The following is an 18,204-nucleotide window of genomic DNA, read 5'->3' on the forward strand; positions in this document are numbered from 1 at the left end:
GTGTAGAAACGTTTCTGGACTAAAGTGAAAGTTGGGAATTAAAAGTTAACATCAAAATTGAAACAAAGCCACATTTTGTGAAGTGCACACTAATAGCAGTCCATTCGATCAAAGGATGTGATCTCACTTCACAGTAAAACAGGTCCTGCAAGCCCAGGTAACTCAGGAAGCAGAATGGTAATTATTCACAGAAGAAAGCAGGTAGTATACTGTTTCATTACTACAGGAGAAAGTCAGAAGGTCACAAAGCTTACAGGGTAACTGACACAACTGAAACTGCTTGGCCCCCTTTAAAAGAAATAATAAAATGGGAGAGAATGAAGCAAATTTACCTAACACAGCTTTGCAAGGTAAGTGCCAACAGCTTCTGAAATGGTAGCAATCAGACGTGTAAGTGGTGTCGATTACAAAGTGTGTGTATGTGCTTGCGCGCGCCCCCCCCCGCACCCCGCTGAGTTTCGAGGTGTGCTTTGTAGGTGGGAAAAGAGGTGGGGATTGTTGTTTCTGAAGAAGCAGCTGTGTCGGTTTTGCTCAACTACTCAACCTACACAGAAACACCAATTTGGTGGAGTAGGGAAAGCCTTATCCTTACTCCCCACTGTAGTGCTGGAGAAATGGTACAACCTACTTCCAGTGCATTTTCATGTTAAACTTTTGCTAGCATTGGAAGAATATCGATTTTTGTCTCTGTGGGATTTTAATTTGTAATCAGATTTTACCATCTCTGGGGTTTACCAGCTAAGTGTCCTTGTAATTAATATAACCATTTTTTTAAAGGTAGAAAACAAGTCTCAGAGGGCAGCGTATCGTTAGGGAGAGCAGTTGGTTTTACAGGTTTTACTTCATCAGATACCTTTGTCCTTTGAAGGGACTGGCTTTGTTGACATTGGCTTGACTAAGCTTATATGGTTAGGCTTGTTGATAGACACAAATACAAGTTCTCTTAACACTTTCCACTTTTTTGAATGAAGAAAGTTCCTTTTAAAAAAAGAAATAGAAAATGGGCTGAATGCGTATTTGTTGCCATGATTTCTAGTAGTCTTCTCTCTTATGAATTATTTACCACCTTTACAAGTGACATTTTGAACAGGGTATTTTTAAAAAATCTACTTGATAATGATATTTTTATTTGTTTAATTATGTTCTTGTGAAGCTACCAACAAGAAAATCCCCAAACTACTCAGTTTTCCATTAAGTACACATAACCAAACATGTAAGTACATCTGTGAAATACAGCACACCTGAGAATAACAATAAGATGATCATAGACATGCCTGGTCATAAAAGTATATCACCCATTTTTATAGAGTTAAATAATCTTCCAGAATACCTGTTTTTTTCTTTATTTTCTTTAATTCTTTCTCTACCTATCTTGCTTAAGAATCCCAGAATTTTATTTCTATTTTTGCAGGTTTCCTAAAAAATTTTTTTTTGAAATATTGCATAAAATGCTATTAAGATCATTTTTAACTTAAAGATTAATTTTAAAAGTTATTTAGTGCATTCTATTGAAGAAAAACAAGGTAAAAGGCTCATTCAGTATAACTCTATGAAATAATTTATTTGTATGTGTTTTATGGACAAAATGATATTATGTACGTGATTATAACATATACCTTAACTGTCTCTGCAGTATTTTTCTGTGGAAAAGTATATGGGAGGCATCTAGGTTGTTAAAGTTGCTCATATAATAATGATTTTGTATCAGATGTATATGACTGTTTGGCAGCCCCCTGAATAGCTCATCCTAGGCCTTGTGGGTTCATCCCCTGAGTCTGTGTTTGGGATTGAAATAAACTGAGGAGTAACCTGGCCTCTCCCCTCTCCCCTTATCATCCCTCTTTGTGTCAGGATCAGAGGTAATATTTGCTTCTTATTTTAGAGTCCTAGATTGTGTATAGATCTTCTGTTGTTTTGGGTTTTTTTCTTTTCTTTTCTTCTGGCCCTTTTATGTATGTTATGATTCTGGTAATATGTTCCACTGTGGAAGGGTAACTTCCCCTTCCTCCTATCTACTGACTTTTCCAATTATTTACAGAATTAATAATTAGCATATATCAGAAAAACATGCATAAAATTTAAAACAAGAGCTATGATAAATAATTTGAATGTCATGGTTTGAGTTAGAAAACAATGTGCCTTGGTTCATAGTTGGGGAATACTTGTGAAATCAGTTCTATCCTGGGGTATTTTCCTTTGTGCACTCTGTGAAAACTTTTCACTAGGAATGTGTACTCTTCTGATCTTATCTGAGTTGAAATGCATCCTTGGTAGGTCTACAAATAGTTCAGATCTATCTTCTTGGAGTGTTGAAATGCTTCCATTCCAGACATATTTACCCTAAGATTATTAAGTGAACCTATTAATCAGTGAGAATTAATGAGAAACAAAGGTGCTTCACCTTGGTTTGAAATTATTTTTGGATTTTTTTTTATATATATAAAGGAAAGCGGTGTGGAGATAACTTGTACCTTTACTTGTATGTGTGAAGGTAAGAGATTTTTGATGTTTGTTTAATATCTTATAAGACAAATCAGGATATATCCTGGAGTCTTTATTTATGGGTTGCTCTAACAGTATTTTGTTTTCTATGCGATACCCTGACCTATATCTGAGCTTGAGTTTAAAAATTACCAAAGTAAATGAAAAAGACATTTTGAAATGTTGTTTAATCTTGCCTTTGACTTAACAGCATTTATAAAAGATTCTGAAGTTCTCTAAAATAATACTAATTATTGTCAGCTCTGCTTACAAATGAGTGTTCTCTAATAGAAATGACTATATTCAAATGTTTTGTACATTCAACCTATGGGTGATAGGTTTAAGAGTTTTGGCTATGAAGATAATAAGTAGATAATAAACAGAGGATTTTCATTAGAATTCCATCTTGTGCCTTGAATAATGGTTTTCTAAGGCCATGTATCTAGATTGTCTAGATTCATTGAACCATCTCTAATTACAACTTGGAGCGCTAGCCATAGGCGTTCAGAAATTATTCATTTTAGCATTACATCCTTTAGGTCTCTGACCCATTATTATACCCAGGGAACTGGTTGATTGTGTCCTGGTTAGTGGAGCCCTTAAGCTATCAACAGTTAATGTTTCCAATGGTATTGGGAACCTATCTTTTCCTGAATGAGAGTGAAATCTTCCCAAGGTTATCTTCAGCTTAATGTGAACAGATCTCAATTATCTTTTCAAGTATAAGAAGCAAACTCTCCCTTTCAGTCTCAATGATACAGTAACTCCACAGACATTTATGTAAAAATTTCTCACATGAAGGTTCATAATATTCTCTGGATTCATAAAATAGAATTATCTTGGGGAGGAGAGAATACTAGAAAAAATTTTTTCTAATTTTTGAAAATACAAATAAAATGGACAAATCATATGGCCTCAGGAATAGGGGTGCTTTCTGAGCATTGTTATTTGCTGAGGAAAGAAAGCAGAATTTCCTTACATATTATCTATAAACACATGTACCACTGAGTGGCACGTTGTCAGTTTGTGACAGTAGCGAAAGGCCATGGCTGGGATGACAGGAGGGTGGAAACTTCCTTCTTGGCCGGGAGTTATCTGGAAAATGCCTTAGGCTAAGGCTCTCAAAAGGCTACCCTTGGGCACGTAAGGGACCCTTACCTATTGTCTCTCAGGAAGGACAGGCATTTTCTGCTTCTCCCAGGGTTCTCATTAACAGGCAGGGCAGACCCTAATCAGAACTAAAATAAATAAATAATAAGGGAAAGACTCTCTCACTACCCAGCTGTGTTCCTCGTCCACTGAGTCCCTCCTACCTCAGGAACTCAGCCCCATGAGCTCTTGTTTCTCTCCTCCTCTTCCTTGGTCAAAACATGTCCAAGGCCACATGCCTCTTTGTAAAGAATATGAGATACTAATTTATCCTCAGAATTATTTGAATAACAGGAATCTGAGTTCTGTGCCAGAACAACCTTGTGAGAGGAGGTTTCTTTGAGTGGGGTCTCCCCTGGGCTACTCAACACAACCTCATCACTCAGGCTGCCTACTTCTCTGCTGCTCGGATGTTTTCCACTAGGGAAAAGAAATCTGTAGAATGTTAACATTTTCAAGGTAGAGAGGAGCTTAGAGGGCCTCAAGTCCAAAATTTTTACTTTGTAGAGAAGCGAACAGAGATCCTTTGAAGGTACAAAAATTTCCCTTGGTTTCTCAGAAGCAGTTGCCAGAACCCAGATCTCCACCCTAGCTGCCTAAAGCCTATAATTTGATGGAGGAATTTGGCACATTATTTTCTAGGGGTATTTACTTTCCTATTTCAAGAAGGGAAATCAGGCTTGTAAATGCTTTCCATATTGACATATTTAGTTTCTACAGTCATCACCTGGAAATCGTTGTCCAGTATTCAGTCTGGCTTTTATAGGACTGCTCCATCCAGGCTCGGGTTCTCTCTTGACTCCAAAGAAGTTACTTTGGCTTTTGAGACATTTACTTATCTTTCATCACAACAAGGAGGAATTGGCTTGAAATTCCATAGGCACATGTAACAGATGTTTCTCATGATACAGCCATTTTTTAAAAGAAATTATACTTATTCTGTTTGGCTAGTGTAAGAAAAAAAAAAAATCCAGGTGGGAACGTACCTTAGTGTCTGTGCTTCTCAGTTGCAACCCAAGGGCAGCAGTACTGCATACCCCAACCAGTTATACTGGCTTGGTGTGCATGTTTACTTTCTATGATGGGAAAAATATCTCTGCGTTCATCATCATAAACCATGCCTGTGAGTGCTTTGAAAGCTTTCTAAAACCCCAAAGAGAACTCACCAGTTTGTGAATCTTCCTTCCCACCCAATAGAACTTTAATAGCATTTTCAATTAAGAGAAGTGCACAGAGGTCTTGTGTAACCTATTTGTTTTCTAGGAGGAAGCTTTCACCAGCTCTGAGTGAGAGGCTGGTATACTTGAAAACCTGAGGCACTTTGGAAATGAAATTTAGATATTGAAGTAACAGGGCATTTTGGAGTTGAAATTTCCAGAAGCTCTGCTGGAGAGGTCTTATAATCTAAGGACAAAATCAAGCATAATCGGAGCAAGTAAAATTGCAGAGAATGTCAAGGCATGAAATCCCAAGTGAGTCTGACCGAAGGGTGTAGGCAAAAGAGCATGAGAAGATGGATTGGGGACTTTTCCCAAGTACAAGGCAAAGAACCCTTGCAGCAGGCAAACAGGTATTGTTATAAAGCAGGTATTGTTATAACCACAGACACATATCCAGGAATTTATAGAGAAATCTAGGAATTTATAGACAGTTTCATAGAGGAGATATGATGTGAACTGACTCTGGACAAAATAAGTGGCAGAAAGAAGAAAGTTTTTCCTGGCAAAATGAACAGCAGAGACAAGGCATAGAAATTGTATCTGTCCATGCATTTACTTGCTTTATTTTCTACTCTTATTGAAAACAAAGGATTTTCCAAAAATTACTATAGTAGAGCCTTGAACAACATGGGTTTGAACTGCACAGGTATACTCATATGTGGACTTTTTTCACTTAATACATACTACAGTACTACACAATCTGAAATTGGAACTCGGTTTGGAACCACAATCTGGAGGGCTGTAGGGCCCACTGTAAAGTTGTCTGTGGATTTTCAACTTTATGGGGGGTGGGGAAGTTGATGCTCCTAACCTCTGAGTTGTTCAAGGGTCACTGTACTTTGAAATAGGCTACAAATAAATAAACCTAATAAAAAAAATAAGGTTAAAATAATATGTTAAAATTTATATGTAAAATGTATGCCAAAACATTCTAAACAGCTATCAAACAAGTCACAAATTTGCTTTCAAGCTTCCTAGCAGCCAAAAGAAAGTAAGATATTGGTTTTAAGATTAATGGTGTGCAAACCATATAAAAATGTGGCAGTTATTCAGGAGAGGCATAGATTTCTTGATTAGACATGGTGATAGAAGTCAAAATTATTTCTATAGATGACAGGAGACAGGCCTAATTAGAAAAAAGGTTTTTATTAGGCAGCAATGAGACATAAAGGTAAAAGAATTATAGAGATAAAGAAAATAGTATTATTTAACTCATCTCAGAATCTTCACATGGATGATTTTCTTTGAGCCCCTTAAGCTGCTGCACTGTCCTATCAGATGTTTGTCAGAAAAAAAAAAAAATTATGCAGAAAAAATTTCAAACGTATAATAAGTCTGAAAATAAAAAGACATAAAAAGAAAACAAAAGAATATTTAAGAAATATAGACTTTATAAAAACTAAGTTTACATGATTTAAACATTCACACTTAAAATTTCAGAATATAAAAAATAGGTCATTTTGAAAGTTAGGCTGCTATATATATTTTATAAGCATATGGTATTATGCAAGTATCTCTCCTGGAGTGGATTTTATGTGGGTGTTGTGTGTTCATGTTGGTTAATGAAGGGTTTAGTACAGTCACTGTGACAGGTTTGGTGGTGGGGCCGTGGGTAGTAGGTGGGTCAGGGATAGAGAGTAACAGTAAAGAAGAGCACATTGGTATTGATAATATTCATGTTGCATTGTAAATCTACTTTAAAGACTTTAATCTGTAAACTTCAGGTACAATGAGGTAATAATGTTGCCTTAAGTTTTTATTTTCCATACATTTAAACAGTAATTTGGGGGAAAAAATTTAATGAGAAAATAGTAATGGTTTTTCATTCTTTCTTTTTTTGTCGTTTTTAAACATCTTTATTGTAGTATAATTGCTTTACAATGGTGTGTTAGTTTCTGCTTTATAACAAACTGAATCAGTTATACATATACATATGTCCACATATTTCTTGATCTTGCGTCTCCATCCCTCCCACCGTCCCTATCCCACCCCTCTAGGTGGTCACAAAGCACAGAGCTGATCTCCCTATGCTAGGTGGCTGCTTCCCACTAGCTATCTATTTTACGTTTGGTAGTGTATATATGTCCATGCCACTCTCTCACTTTGTCCCAACTTACCTCTCACTTTGTCCCAACTTACCCTTCCCCCTACCCATATCCTCAAGTCCTTTCTCTAGTAGGTCTGTGTCTTTATTCCCGTCTTGCCCCGGGCTCTTCATGACCATTGTTTTTCTTTTTTTTTCTTTTTAGATTCCATATATATGTGTTAGCATATGGTATTTGTTTTTCTGACTTACTTCATTCTTTATGACAGACTCTAGGTCCATCCACCTCACTACAAATAACTCAATTTCGTTTCCTTTTATGGCTGAGTAATATTCCATTGTATATCTATGCCACATCTTCTTTATCCATTCATCTGTCGTTGGACACTTAGGTTGCTTCCATGTCCTGGCTATTGTAAATAGAGCTGCAATGAACATTTTGGTACATGACTCTTTTTGAATTATGGTTTTCTCAGGGTATATGCCCAGTAGTGGGATTGCTGGGTCGTATGGTAGTTCTATTTTTAGTTTTTTAAGGAACCTCCATACTGTTCTCCATAGTGGCTGCATCAATTTACATTCCCACCAACAGTGCAAAAGGGTTCCCTTTTCTCCACACCCTCTCCAGCATTTATTGTTTGTAGATATTTTGATGATGGCCATTCTGACTGGTGTGAGATGATATCTCATTGTAGTTTCAATTTGCATTTCTCTAATGATTAATGATGTTGAGCATTCTTTCATGTGTTTGTTGGCAGTCTGTATATCTTCTTTGGAGAAATGTTTATTTAGGTCTTCTCCCCATTTTTGGATTGGGTTGTTTGTTTCTTTGATACTGAGCTGCATGAGCTGCTTGTAAATTTTGAGATTAATCCTTTGTCAGTTGCTTCATTTGCAAATATTTTCTCCCATTCTGAGGGTTGTCTTTTGGTCTTGCTTACGGTTTCCTTTGCTGTGCAAAAGCTTTGAAGTTTCATTAGGTCCCATTTGTTTATTTTTGTTTTTATTTCCATTTCTCTAGGAGGTGGGTCAAAAAGGATCTTACTGTGATTTTCTACCAATGTTTTCCTCTAAGAGTTTTAGAGTGTCTGGCCTTACATTTAGGTCTTTAATCCATTTTGAGTTTATTTTTGTGTATAGTGTTAGGGAGTGTTCTAATTTCATTCTTTTCCATGTAGCTGTCCAGTTTTCCCAGCACCACTTATTGAAGAGGCTCTCTTTTCTCCACTGTATATTCTTGCCTCCTTTATCAAAGATAAGGTGACCATATGTGTGTGGGTTTATCTCTGGGCTTTCTATCCTGTTCCATTGATTTATATTTCTGTTTTTGTGCCAGTACCATACTGTCTTGATACTGGAGCTTTGTAGTATAGTCAGAAGTCAAGGAGCCTGATTCCTCCATCTCCGTTTTTCTTTCTCAAGATTGCTTTGGCTATTCGGGCTCTTTTGCATTTCCACACAAATTGTGAAATTTTTTGTTCTAGTTCTGTGAAAAATGCCAGTGGTAGTTTGATAGGGATTGCATTGAATCTGTATATTGCTTTGGGTAGTACAGTCATTTTCACAATGTTGATTCTTCCAATCCAAAAACATGGTATATCTCTCCATCTATTTGTATCATCTTTAATTTCTTTCATCAGTGTCTTATAATTTTCTGCATACAGGTCTTTGGTCTCCTTAGGTAGGTTTATTCCTAGATATTTTATTCTTTTTGTTGCAATGGTAAATGTGAGTGTTTAGGTCTTTTCCTTCTCTTGTGTTTCCTGCCTAGAGAAGTTCCTTTAGCATTTGTTGTAAAGCTGGTTTGGTGGTGCTGAATTCTCTTAGCTTTTGCTTCTCTGTAAAGGTTTTAATTTCTCTGTCAAATCTGAATGAAACCCTTGCTTGGTAGAGTAATCTTGGTTGTAGGTTTTTCTCCTTTATCACTTTAAATATGTCCTGCCACTCCCTTCTGGCTTGCAGAGTTTCTGCTGAAAGATCAGCTGTTAACCTTAAGGGGGTTCCCTTGTGTGTTATTTGTTGTTTTTCCCTTGCTGCTTTTAATATTTTTTATTTGTATTCAATTTTTAATAGTTTGATTAATATGTGTCTTGGCATGTTTCTCCTTGGATTTATCCTGTATGGGATGCTCTGTGTTTCCTGGAGTTGATTAACTATTTCCTTTCCCATATTAAGGAAGTTTTCAACTATAATCTCTTCAAATATTTTCTCAGTCCCTTTCTTTTTCTCTTCTTCTTCTGGGACCCCTATAATTTGAATGTTGGTGCCTTTAATGTTGTCCCAGAGGTCTCTGACACTCTCCTCAATTCTTCTGGGTTTTTTTGTTTGTTTGTTTATTCTGCTCTGCATTAGTTATTTCCACTATTTTATTTTCCTGGTCACTTATCCGTTCTTCTGCCTCAGTTATTCTGCTATTGATCCCTTCTAGAGAATTTTTATTTCATTTAATGTGTTGTTCATCACTGTTTGTTTGCCGTTTAGTTCTTCTAGGTCCTTGTTAAATGTTTCTTATATTTTCTCCATTCTATTTCCAAGATTTTGGATCATCTTTACTATCATTATTCTGAATCATTTTTCAGATAGACTCTTTCCTCTTCATTTGTTACGTCTGGTTGGTTTTTGCCTTGCTGTTTCATCTGCTGTGTGTTTCTCTGTCTTTCTTATTTTGCTTAACTTACTGTGTTTGGGGTCTCCTTTTCGCAGGCTGCTGGTTCGTAGTTCCCATTTTTTTGGTGCCTGTCTCCAGTGGCTAAGGTTGTTTCAGACGGTTGTGTAGTCTTCCTGGTGGAGGGGACCAGTGCCTGTGTTCTGGTGGATGAGACTGGATCTTGTCTTTCTGGTGGGCTGGTCCACGTCTGGTGGTGTGTTTTGGGCTTTCTGTGGCCTTATGATTTTAGGCAGCCTCTCTGCTAATGGATGGGGTTGTGTTCCTGTCTTGCTAGTTGTTTGGCAAAGGGTGTCCAGCACTAGCTTGCTGGTCATTGAGTGGAGCTGGGTCTTGGCATTGAGATGGAGATCTCTGGCAGATTTTCACTGTTTGATATTACGTGGAGCTGGGAAGTCTCTTGTGGACCAGTATCCTGAACTTGGCTCTCCCACCTCAGAGGCACAGCCCTGATGCCTGGCTGGAGCACCAGGAACCTGTCATCCACACGGCTCAGAATAAAAGGGGGAAAAAAAAGAAAGAAAGAAAGAAACAAGAAGATAGTATAAAATAAAGTATAGTATAATAAAATAAAGTTATTAAAATAAAAAATAATTCTTAAAAAAATTTTTTTAAATAATAAAAAAAGAAAGGATGAAAGAAGAGAGCAACCAAACCAAAAAACAAATCCACCAATGATAACAAGTGCTAAAAACTATACTTAAAATAAATAAATAATAAAAAAAATAACCATGGGCAGCCAGAACCCTAGGACAAATGGTAAAAGCAAAGCTGTACAGACAAATTCACACACAGAATCATACACACTCACAAAAAGAGAAAAAGTGAACAAAATATATATATTGTTGCTTCGAAAGTTCACCTCCTCAATTTGGGATGATTCCTTGTCTATTCAGATATTCCACAGATGCAGGGTATGTCAAGTTGATTGTGGAGATTTTATCCGCTGCTCCTGAGGCTGCTGGGAGAAATTTCCCTTTCTCTTCTTTGTTCCCACAGCTCCTGGGGTTCAGCTTTGGATTTGGACCCGCCTTTTGCATGTAGGTTGCCTGAGGGCATCTGTTCTTCCCTCAGACAGGGTGGGGTTAAAGGAGCAGCTGATTTGGGAGCTCTGGATCACTCAGGCCTGGCGGCGCCAGAGGCCAGCATGACGTTGCACCAGCCTGAGGCGGCCGTGCGTTTTCCCGGGGAAGTTGTCCCTGTATCCCGGGACCCTGGCAGTGGCGGGCTGCACAGGCTCCCGGGAGGGGAGGTGTGGAGAGTGACCTGTGCTCGCACACAGGCTTCTTGCTGGCTTTAGCAGCATCCTTAGCGTCTCGTGCCCGTCTCTGGGGTCCACGCTGATAGCCGCGGCTTGCGCCCGTCCCTGGAGCCCGTTTCAGTGGTGCTCTGAATCCCCTCTCCTCTTGCACCCTGAAACAATGGTCTCTTGCCTCTTAGGCAGGTTCAGACTTTTTCCCGGACTCCCTCCCGGCTAGCTGTGGCGCAGTAGTCCCCTTCAGGCTGTGTACATGCAGCCAACCCCAGTCCTCTTCCTGGGATCCGACCTCCGAAGCCAGATCCTCAGTTCCCAGCCCCCACCCGCCCCGGCGGGTGAGCAAACAAGTCTCTCGGGCTGGTGAGTACTGATCGGCACCGTTCCTCTGTGCGGGAATCTCTCCGCTTTGCCCTCCGCACCCCTGTTGCTGTGCTCTCCTCCGCGGCTCCGAAGCTTCCCCGCTCCGCCACCTGCAGTCTCCGCCCACGAAGGGGCTTCTAGTGTGTGGAAAAACCTTTCCTCCTTCACAGCTCCCTCCCACTTGTGCAGGTCCCGTCCCTATTCTTTTGTCTCTGTTTATTCTTTTTTCTTTTGCCCTACCCAGGTACGTGGGGGACCTTCTTGCCTTTTGGGAGGTCTGAGGTCTTCTGCCAGCGTTCAGTAGGTGTTCTGTAGGAGTTGTTCTACACGTAGATGTATTTCTGATGTATTTTTGGGGAGGAAGGTGATCTCCACGTCTTACTCTTATGCCATCTTGAACCTCCTCCCCCTGTTTTTTCATTCTTGAGTCTGAGTTTTCATCAGTTTTAGGTTCATATTTTATATTATTTTCAGTTTATCATTTGATCTCTATGGATTTCCTTTAGGCATCATCTTTTTTCTAAATTACAAAACTAGTAATATTGCTTCCATTTTTAGAAATTAGTAATTGCTAAGTTATGTTTATCAAAATACTTTTACATAACAACATAATTCCTAATGACATTGGTTAATAGAATGTTCTAGAAAGGTAGTCATCACATGAAATTTTCATAGGTTGATTAGTAAATAATTTGTTTTCATAATTACATAAATAAAAAGGAAAAAAACCCAGTATTCATTGGGTACTAAATTTAAGTGGAAATTTACTAAGCTTATTTGAATCTCACAACAATCTTGGCCTTTTCTCTTCCCCTCCAACAAGTACACTAAGGCGATTCCCCACTAAAACCTCTGCCTACTGGTAATGTCTGCTGAACTTCCTATGGTTTGTTCCTTCTTGTCATTCAATCATCAGATTAAATATCATCCCAGTGATTCTTTCTCTAGCCTCTCAAACTAAAGCAGCCCATCTCTGTCTTAATACCTGATTTTAAATATCTTACCATGAGCCCTGTTTTTTTTTGGGGGGAGTGTATATTTGTTTATTGCCTATTTCCCTGCAATAAAATGTTCTCTCCCTGAGATAAAAGACCATGGCTGGCTGTATTTCTAGCCTAGAACCATAGCTAACACGTCCTTTATTTTTCAACAAGTATAAGTTTAATATGCTCAGAAAAAGCAAACATAAAATGCAAAATATTTGTGTCTAGCCAATTTACATTTGTTGTAACATGAAAATTAGTTGAGCATAAAGTAGCAGTCACTTAACATGGTAAAGACAAAGCAGAATGAAACAAGAAGACTTAATTAAAAATTGACAAATAAAGTGTTAAAATTGGAAAAGATCTTTGTCTATAATGATAGTTGACATAGAGTTTCTATTCTAAGATATGGGGAGCAGGGTCTTGTTCATTTTCATTTCCTCTGGTTCTGTGTTACAGTGACTTTGGTTGGGGTTAACTTCATGAGCTCTCAAAGAGTCCAAGTATGAAACTATGATGATGATGGTGCTAATGGAAGAAAACACTTAAGTGTATACTCTGTGCCAGGGACTGTTTCAAGTGTTCAACATTTATTATTTTATTGAATATTCATAACCATTTAATGAGGAGCATATGCTCAATAAATACAAATATAAATAATTATGTGACTATATTTGCCTTATATTTTCCTTCTGCTTTATTTCTAATTCATCTTCATCACTGTCATCATCTCATAGTGATGGAGAGCTGAGTTCATGTGATAATGATGGGATTTGACAAAAAATAGATGTGACATATACTTGAGGTTAAATTGGTGTCTGCTTGTATTAAATGCTGAAGGAGGAAGAGATTGTAAAAACTGGGTTTCTGGCTTAGGTGACAGAGAGAGTAGTATTGTTAACTGATTTAGGGAGTGTAGGATGGGGAATAGTTTAGGGGAGAGAAATATGAGACTTCTTTAGACAAAAATGATTTTAAGCTATAAGTTTAATTGTTGAAAATGTCCAGGACTTAAACTATTAAAACGAGACTAGACCTTGAGAAAGAGAACTAGGATGGAATTAAGGAGTTGGAAGTTATTAAACCTTAAGTCATAGATGACATTTTGGATAGATGAGATTGTACAGAGATGGGAGTTAAAGTAAGAAGAGAAGACTGATGGTAGAGTCTAGAAAACACTGATGTCTAAATCTGAGTAGAAATGAAAGAAAGTGAGGTGGGGTCATGGGAGAGAGAGAAGATACAGATGACAGAATTTTGGGGGAAATGCACTGTGAGGCGCGGTGGTTTCTATATAAGAAGGGTGAAATATGTCAAATGATGGAATAGTCGAGTAGCTTGGACTTGGTGATTCAAGCCTGGAATTAAGGTGAGACATGAGGAAGAAACAATTCGAAAATGATCAGGAATGAGGTCAAAGGAGGAGACAAAATTATAAAATCTAAGGAGCTTAAAATAGTAGAAGTTCAATAGTTGTACCCTGGGAAATGACTGTTGTTAGGGAGCTGGAGAAAGAAAAGTGAACAAAGGAGGCAATTGCATCACAGCAGTTCTGTGAGTTAAGTATAATTTCCAGTTTTCGCAAATGAGGAAACACTGTCAGTGAGGGAGGGGATGAAGGTGCCAAAATAGAAGGGGTGTGTCTGATGAAGATGAGGACTTTGATCATTAGAACCACTTTAAAGAGCAGGAGGGCAGCTTTCTTTCTATAAGGAAGAATAAGAGTGAGTATAATGACAGATTCCCCGGGTTACAGAGAAGTGTGGGTGATGGAACTCATGCCAATGGCCTGCATCTTTGCAGTCAAGGATGAGTTCATCCAGCCAAAAGTTGGGGTGGGGCTGAGTGTGGGGTATTGAATCCATGAAAGATAAATAAAAGGATTGACCAGAAGCAGCCTCAGTCACGTTAGACAGGAGATGCTGTCAGTGAATGTGGGAAAGCAAGAGGAAAAAAAAGCAGCCTGACTATTAAGCTAGTTTTCACAGAGACATGAGTGAGTTTGTGTGAGAGTGAGTGTGTCTGTTTTATTGGCTTGTCTACAGATTTAGCTAGAGATGGTTATTCTGGAATATGTAGGCTTCCTCATTTAGCACACCCAATAAGCCTACTCTAGCTAGTGTTCTTCAGGTTGCATGCCACTGCCCTACAGCAGAACTAGAAGAGAGAGCACATTTCATTACAAATCCATCCAGCTTTTTTTTTATTGTTGTTTTGTTTTGTTTTGTTTTGTTTTTGCTGTATTCGGGCCTCTCAGTGTTGTGGCCTCTCCCGTTGTGGAGCACAGGCTCCGGATGCGCAGGCTCAGCGGCCATGGCTCACGGGCCCAGCCGCTCCACAGCATGTGGGATCTTCCCGGACCGGGGCAAGAACCCGTGTCCCCTGCATCGGCAGGCAGACTCTCAACCACTGCGCCACCAGGGAAGCCCCATCCAGTTTTTGAAGAGCAAGGGAACACCTAGGCTTGACTGCAAATCAGCTTTTGTAGTGGTATCTTCTCATCTATGTAACATTTGCAAAGCACCAATATATACCACTAGCCGTATAGCAGGAATGTGACAAATGTATGGGACTTTGGGATGAGGGGGATGCACTTCCATTTGACTTTGTTTGAAGAAAGCAAAATGAGGTTGGGATCAATGTTTATTCACTCAAAGATTTCAAGACTCTTGGATAATCAATGATTCACGTCAGGGTTTGTATGATAATGTTATTAGCATCATTAATAATAATGAAAAGAATAAGTAATACCATTGGACATTTAATAAATACCAGAAAGAGGCAAAGCTAGAATTTAAATCTAGGACGTATATGACTTTATTGCTTCTTAACTGCTGCATTGCCCAGGAGTAAGTACCATTTTAAAAGAGCTACTTTAAAAGAAATTAGGCTGTCCAAGGAGAGTGTTTCAAATATTTACCATTTATATCCATATGCAAAAATTAGTGATTGTTAATTTTTACTACTGAAAAGAGTCCATTCTATAGCTGATATATCCTCTTTTCTATGAATATTGTATTTTATAAAAACTCACATAACATGATGTGTACACATAGTGTTTTCTGTTTGGATGCATCATGATTCCTCTTGTCCTACCTACCCTCACATCCTTATGATATTTCCATCATATCTACATTCCTGGCACTTTTATTGAAGGTGATAAAGCTCTGAAGAAGTAGTTTGAGGTAAATGGGTTCTACTAAATTCAAGAATGTTTGACCATTAACCTTAAGCTTGAAGTTTTAGGTGACCACAAACCAGTATAAAGGAATATAGATTTACCTCTACAAAATATACCTTACAGAGGTTTTTAAACAATTGATGCTTTGCTGAATGTAGAGAATATTTCCTCTTCAGTGTTTCTAACTTAACAAATTACATGTAAAAGCCATAAACTCCTTTATATTATCCATAAACACAATAAAAAATGTTACACCACATATACTTTGACTTAGTCAATAATCCTAGGCTTAGCCTTAGGGTGTGAAGAGAAAATTATTTCTCTTACACATTTTAATTATGCTGTAAACTTGGGGAAATAGCTATTGATCTTCAGCATCTGGCATCAGAAAGTTGTTTGTTTCTTGTTCTGTAGCCAGTGAAAGGATGCCAGACAGACTAAAAATGAGGAATTTCAGGGGAATCAAAGGTACAGTTAGGGATATATTTTGGTTGCATTTGAGTAACTTAAAAGTTAAGAGACTTAAAGATCATCTCTAAATATCTTTCTGCTGGAAGCTAGGAACAATTGAGGTAAGAAATACATTACCTTGTTTTAAGAAAAAGCTGTTCGCTAGTGGAACTCTTGCTTATCTCTAGCATTTTAATACAGAAATAGGAGGGCCTAATCAGAAAACTTTCTTTTAACAACACATTTGAGGTTCTCCAGTGCTTATAGAGTGATGAACATTGTGACGATCATTTTAGAAGTAATTATTTCACAATTTTTTATCATCAAATCAGTAAAATGGGTAAAACCCTCCATTCTGCTAAAATTAAAGAGATATCTAGCATCTATGGTGATGGTAATGAAGAAGAGGAGGAGGATAGAAGAGGGAGGGCGAGGAGGAGAGAATAGTTACTATATGCTGACCTTTTATTGGGGAATGGGCATTGCTATAAACACTTTACTTATATAGCCAGATTGAAGCCTTACGTCCATCATGTAAGAATGGAAGGCTCAGCCAGGTTAAGTAACTCTGTCAGGGTTATATAGGAACTAAGAGGTAGAGCTGGGTTTCAAACCTAGGTCTGTCTGACTCATATAATGAAATAGACTCCTTCAGTGCCATTTTCAACAAGTTGAAAATTCTTTCACGTTTCGAGCATTTAAAATAGATTTATATTTAAATTTAAACATATCAAATTTAGTATTAAGCATTTGTTGATTCAACAACTATTTACTGCTGTATGATTATGTACCAGACATAGTGTTAGGAGCTACTGAAGCTAAATTCAATGAGTCATGGACAACAGCAACTCATGATCTGCTATGGGAGATATTACACAATAATACAAAACAGAAAAAAATGTTTATATAAATACATACACATACATGTATATATATGAATATGTTGTTTATGGATCTTCAGAGTTCTCTGATAGACATTCTGTAATTACCCCCTCTTGAATTTCAGAATCTAATTAAATGTATGGTCATTTAACTTTGATGCCATGATGCCTTGTTTGGTCAGTTTGGGAGCCTCAGTATCTTTATAACCCCAGCCATTAAAGATGCTATTTTGAGAGCATCAGCGGGGAATCTGTATTGACTTTTCTTGCCATGAGGCACCCCCTACCTCTTCACAGTAGGAACTAATGAGTAGTAATCTTCATCCATTTCTTCCCTACCCATTTCTTCCAAACTCACCATGTAATTAAATCTATTGGTTAAAGAATCTGTTAGTATTCCATGTATCTAATGCCTTTAATATTGGTTCTGGATGCAGTGGTTAGCACTAATCTATTTATTTTAGTTTTATATAAAATATAAAACTAAAACTCAAAATATAACTTTTGAAAGATAATATACACGTCTGTATTTATGAAAAAAGTGCTATTTTTTCCAACTATGCTTTAATTTGGGGGCTGTCATCCAGCTTTCATTGAAAGTTTTGCTCATATTAGGGATTTCATATGGTAAAGATAGGTAATAGGCGGTCGGTTTTTAGCCATGGCAGGTATAAGCAAAATTTTCAACCCTGGATTTATTTTTTGTTTTAATCTTAGACATTGAAGACAGAAGCTAACGATAGGTGCAGAGTCTCTCATCTGCTTTATAACTTTCTCCAAGGTAGTATAATAAGTATGTGAGATAAGATGCCTCAGCCAGTTTAGTGCCTTTGAGCAAACATTAGTCATGGGATTTAGACATTTTATAATAGTTCATGTTTTTAAAAGACATATGTGAAGGCTACTATATGCAAGGTACTGATCCTCGGAATTTTATTAAGTCATCTTATTTCATTCTCACAACAATGTCTAAAACTATTATCAGCTTTTAATTTACTATATGTGTGCAAGTCATCTTGCCTGGAAGCAAATGAATGGAAAGAGGGAAGTTTAAGCCGAAGGGTGATATTTGATTCCTCCTTAAACAATGAAGATTTCTCCATTCAGATAAGTGGAAAGGTTACTGGAGGGATACAAAACCAGCTGTGCAGGGCATGCTGGCATGACTAGTGTGTTTGTAGAATTTCAAACACTGGTTTATAGTATGTGCACAAAAAACAGTAGCTACTGGAGTGCTGACTTTGTTTTTCCGGGTTAGTATAAAACATGTTTGCTGCCTGCTGATTACGGTGGAGTTTTAAGGCTAGTTAAATTGTCAACAGAGTACATGGTACTAGGCCGTTTTACTTCATCTCAGCCTATGTGGCCCTGTATAGTGAAGGCTTTGTGCCCATTCGCCAGATCGCATGTGATCAAAGGTACACATGTCACAGAAGTTAACCACAGTTTAGGTGAGTTGCTTTTGTGGAAAGCATCAGATTTCTTCATAAATTTGCTCTTATATGAGAACAGAATATCACTGCCTCTCGACT

The 18,204-nt window shown here is 37.8% G+C and overlaps 1 protein-coding gene across 1 annotated transcript in view; it reads left to right on the top strand.

Annotated features, from left to right (window-relative positions):
* Window positions 1-234: 234 nt before the first annotated feature.
* Window positions 235-18,204, top strand: part of NAALADL2 (N-acetylated alpha-linked acidic dipeptidase like 2) — a gene marked incomplete at its 3' end in the record, with an annotated part of 1,060,707 nt that continues 1,042,737 nt past the window's right edge. Inside the window, exon 1 of the mRNA XM_082654140.1 lies at window positions 235-350. Coding sequence (XP_082510266.1) covers window positions 308-350 — 43 coding nt within the window. The 5' untranslated portion in view covers window positions 235-307. The remainder of the gene's footprint in view (window positions 351-18,204) is intronic.

This window comes from Grampus griseus (assembly GCF_964374135.1).
Source record: "Grampus griseus genome assembly, chromosome: 5".
Lineage (NCBI taxonomy): Eukaryota > Metazoa > Chordata > Mammalia > Artiodactyla > Delphinidae > Grampus > Grampus griseus.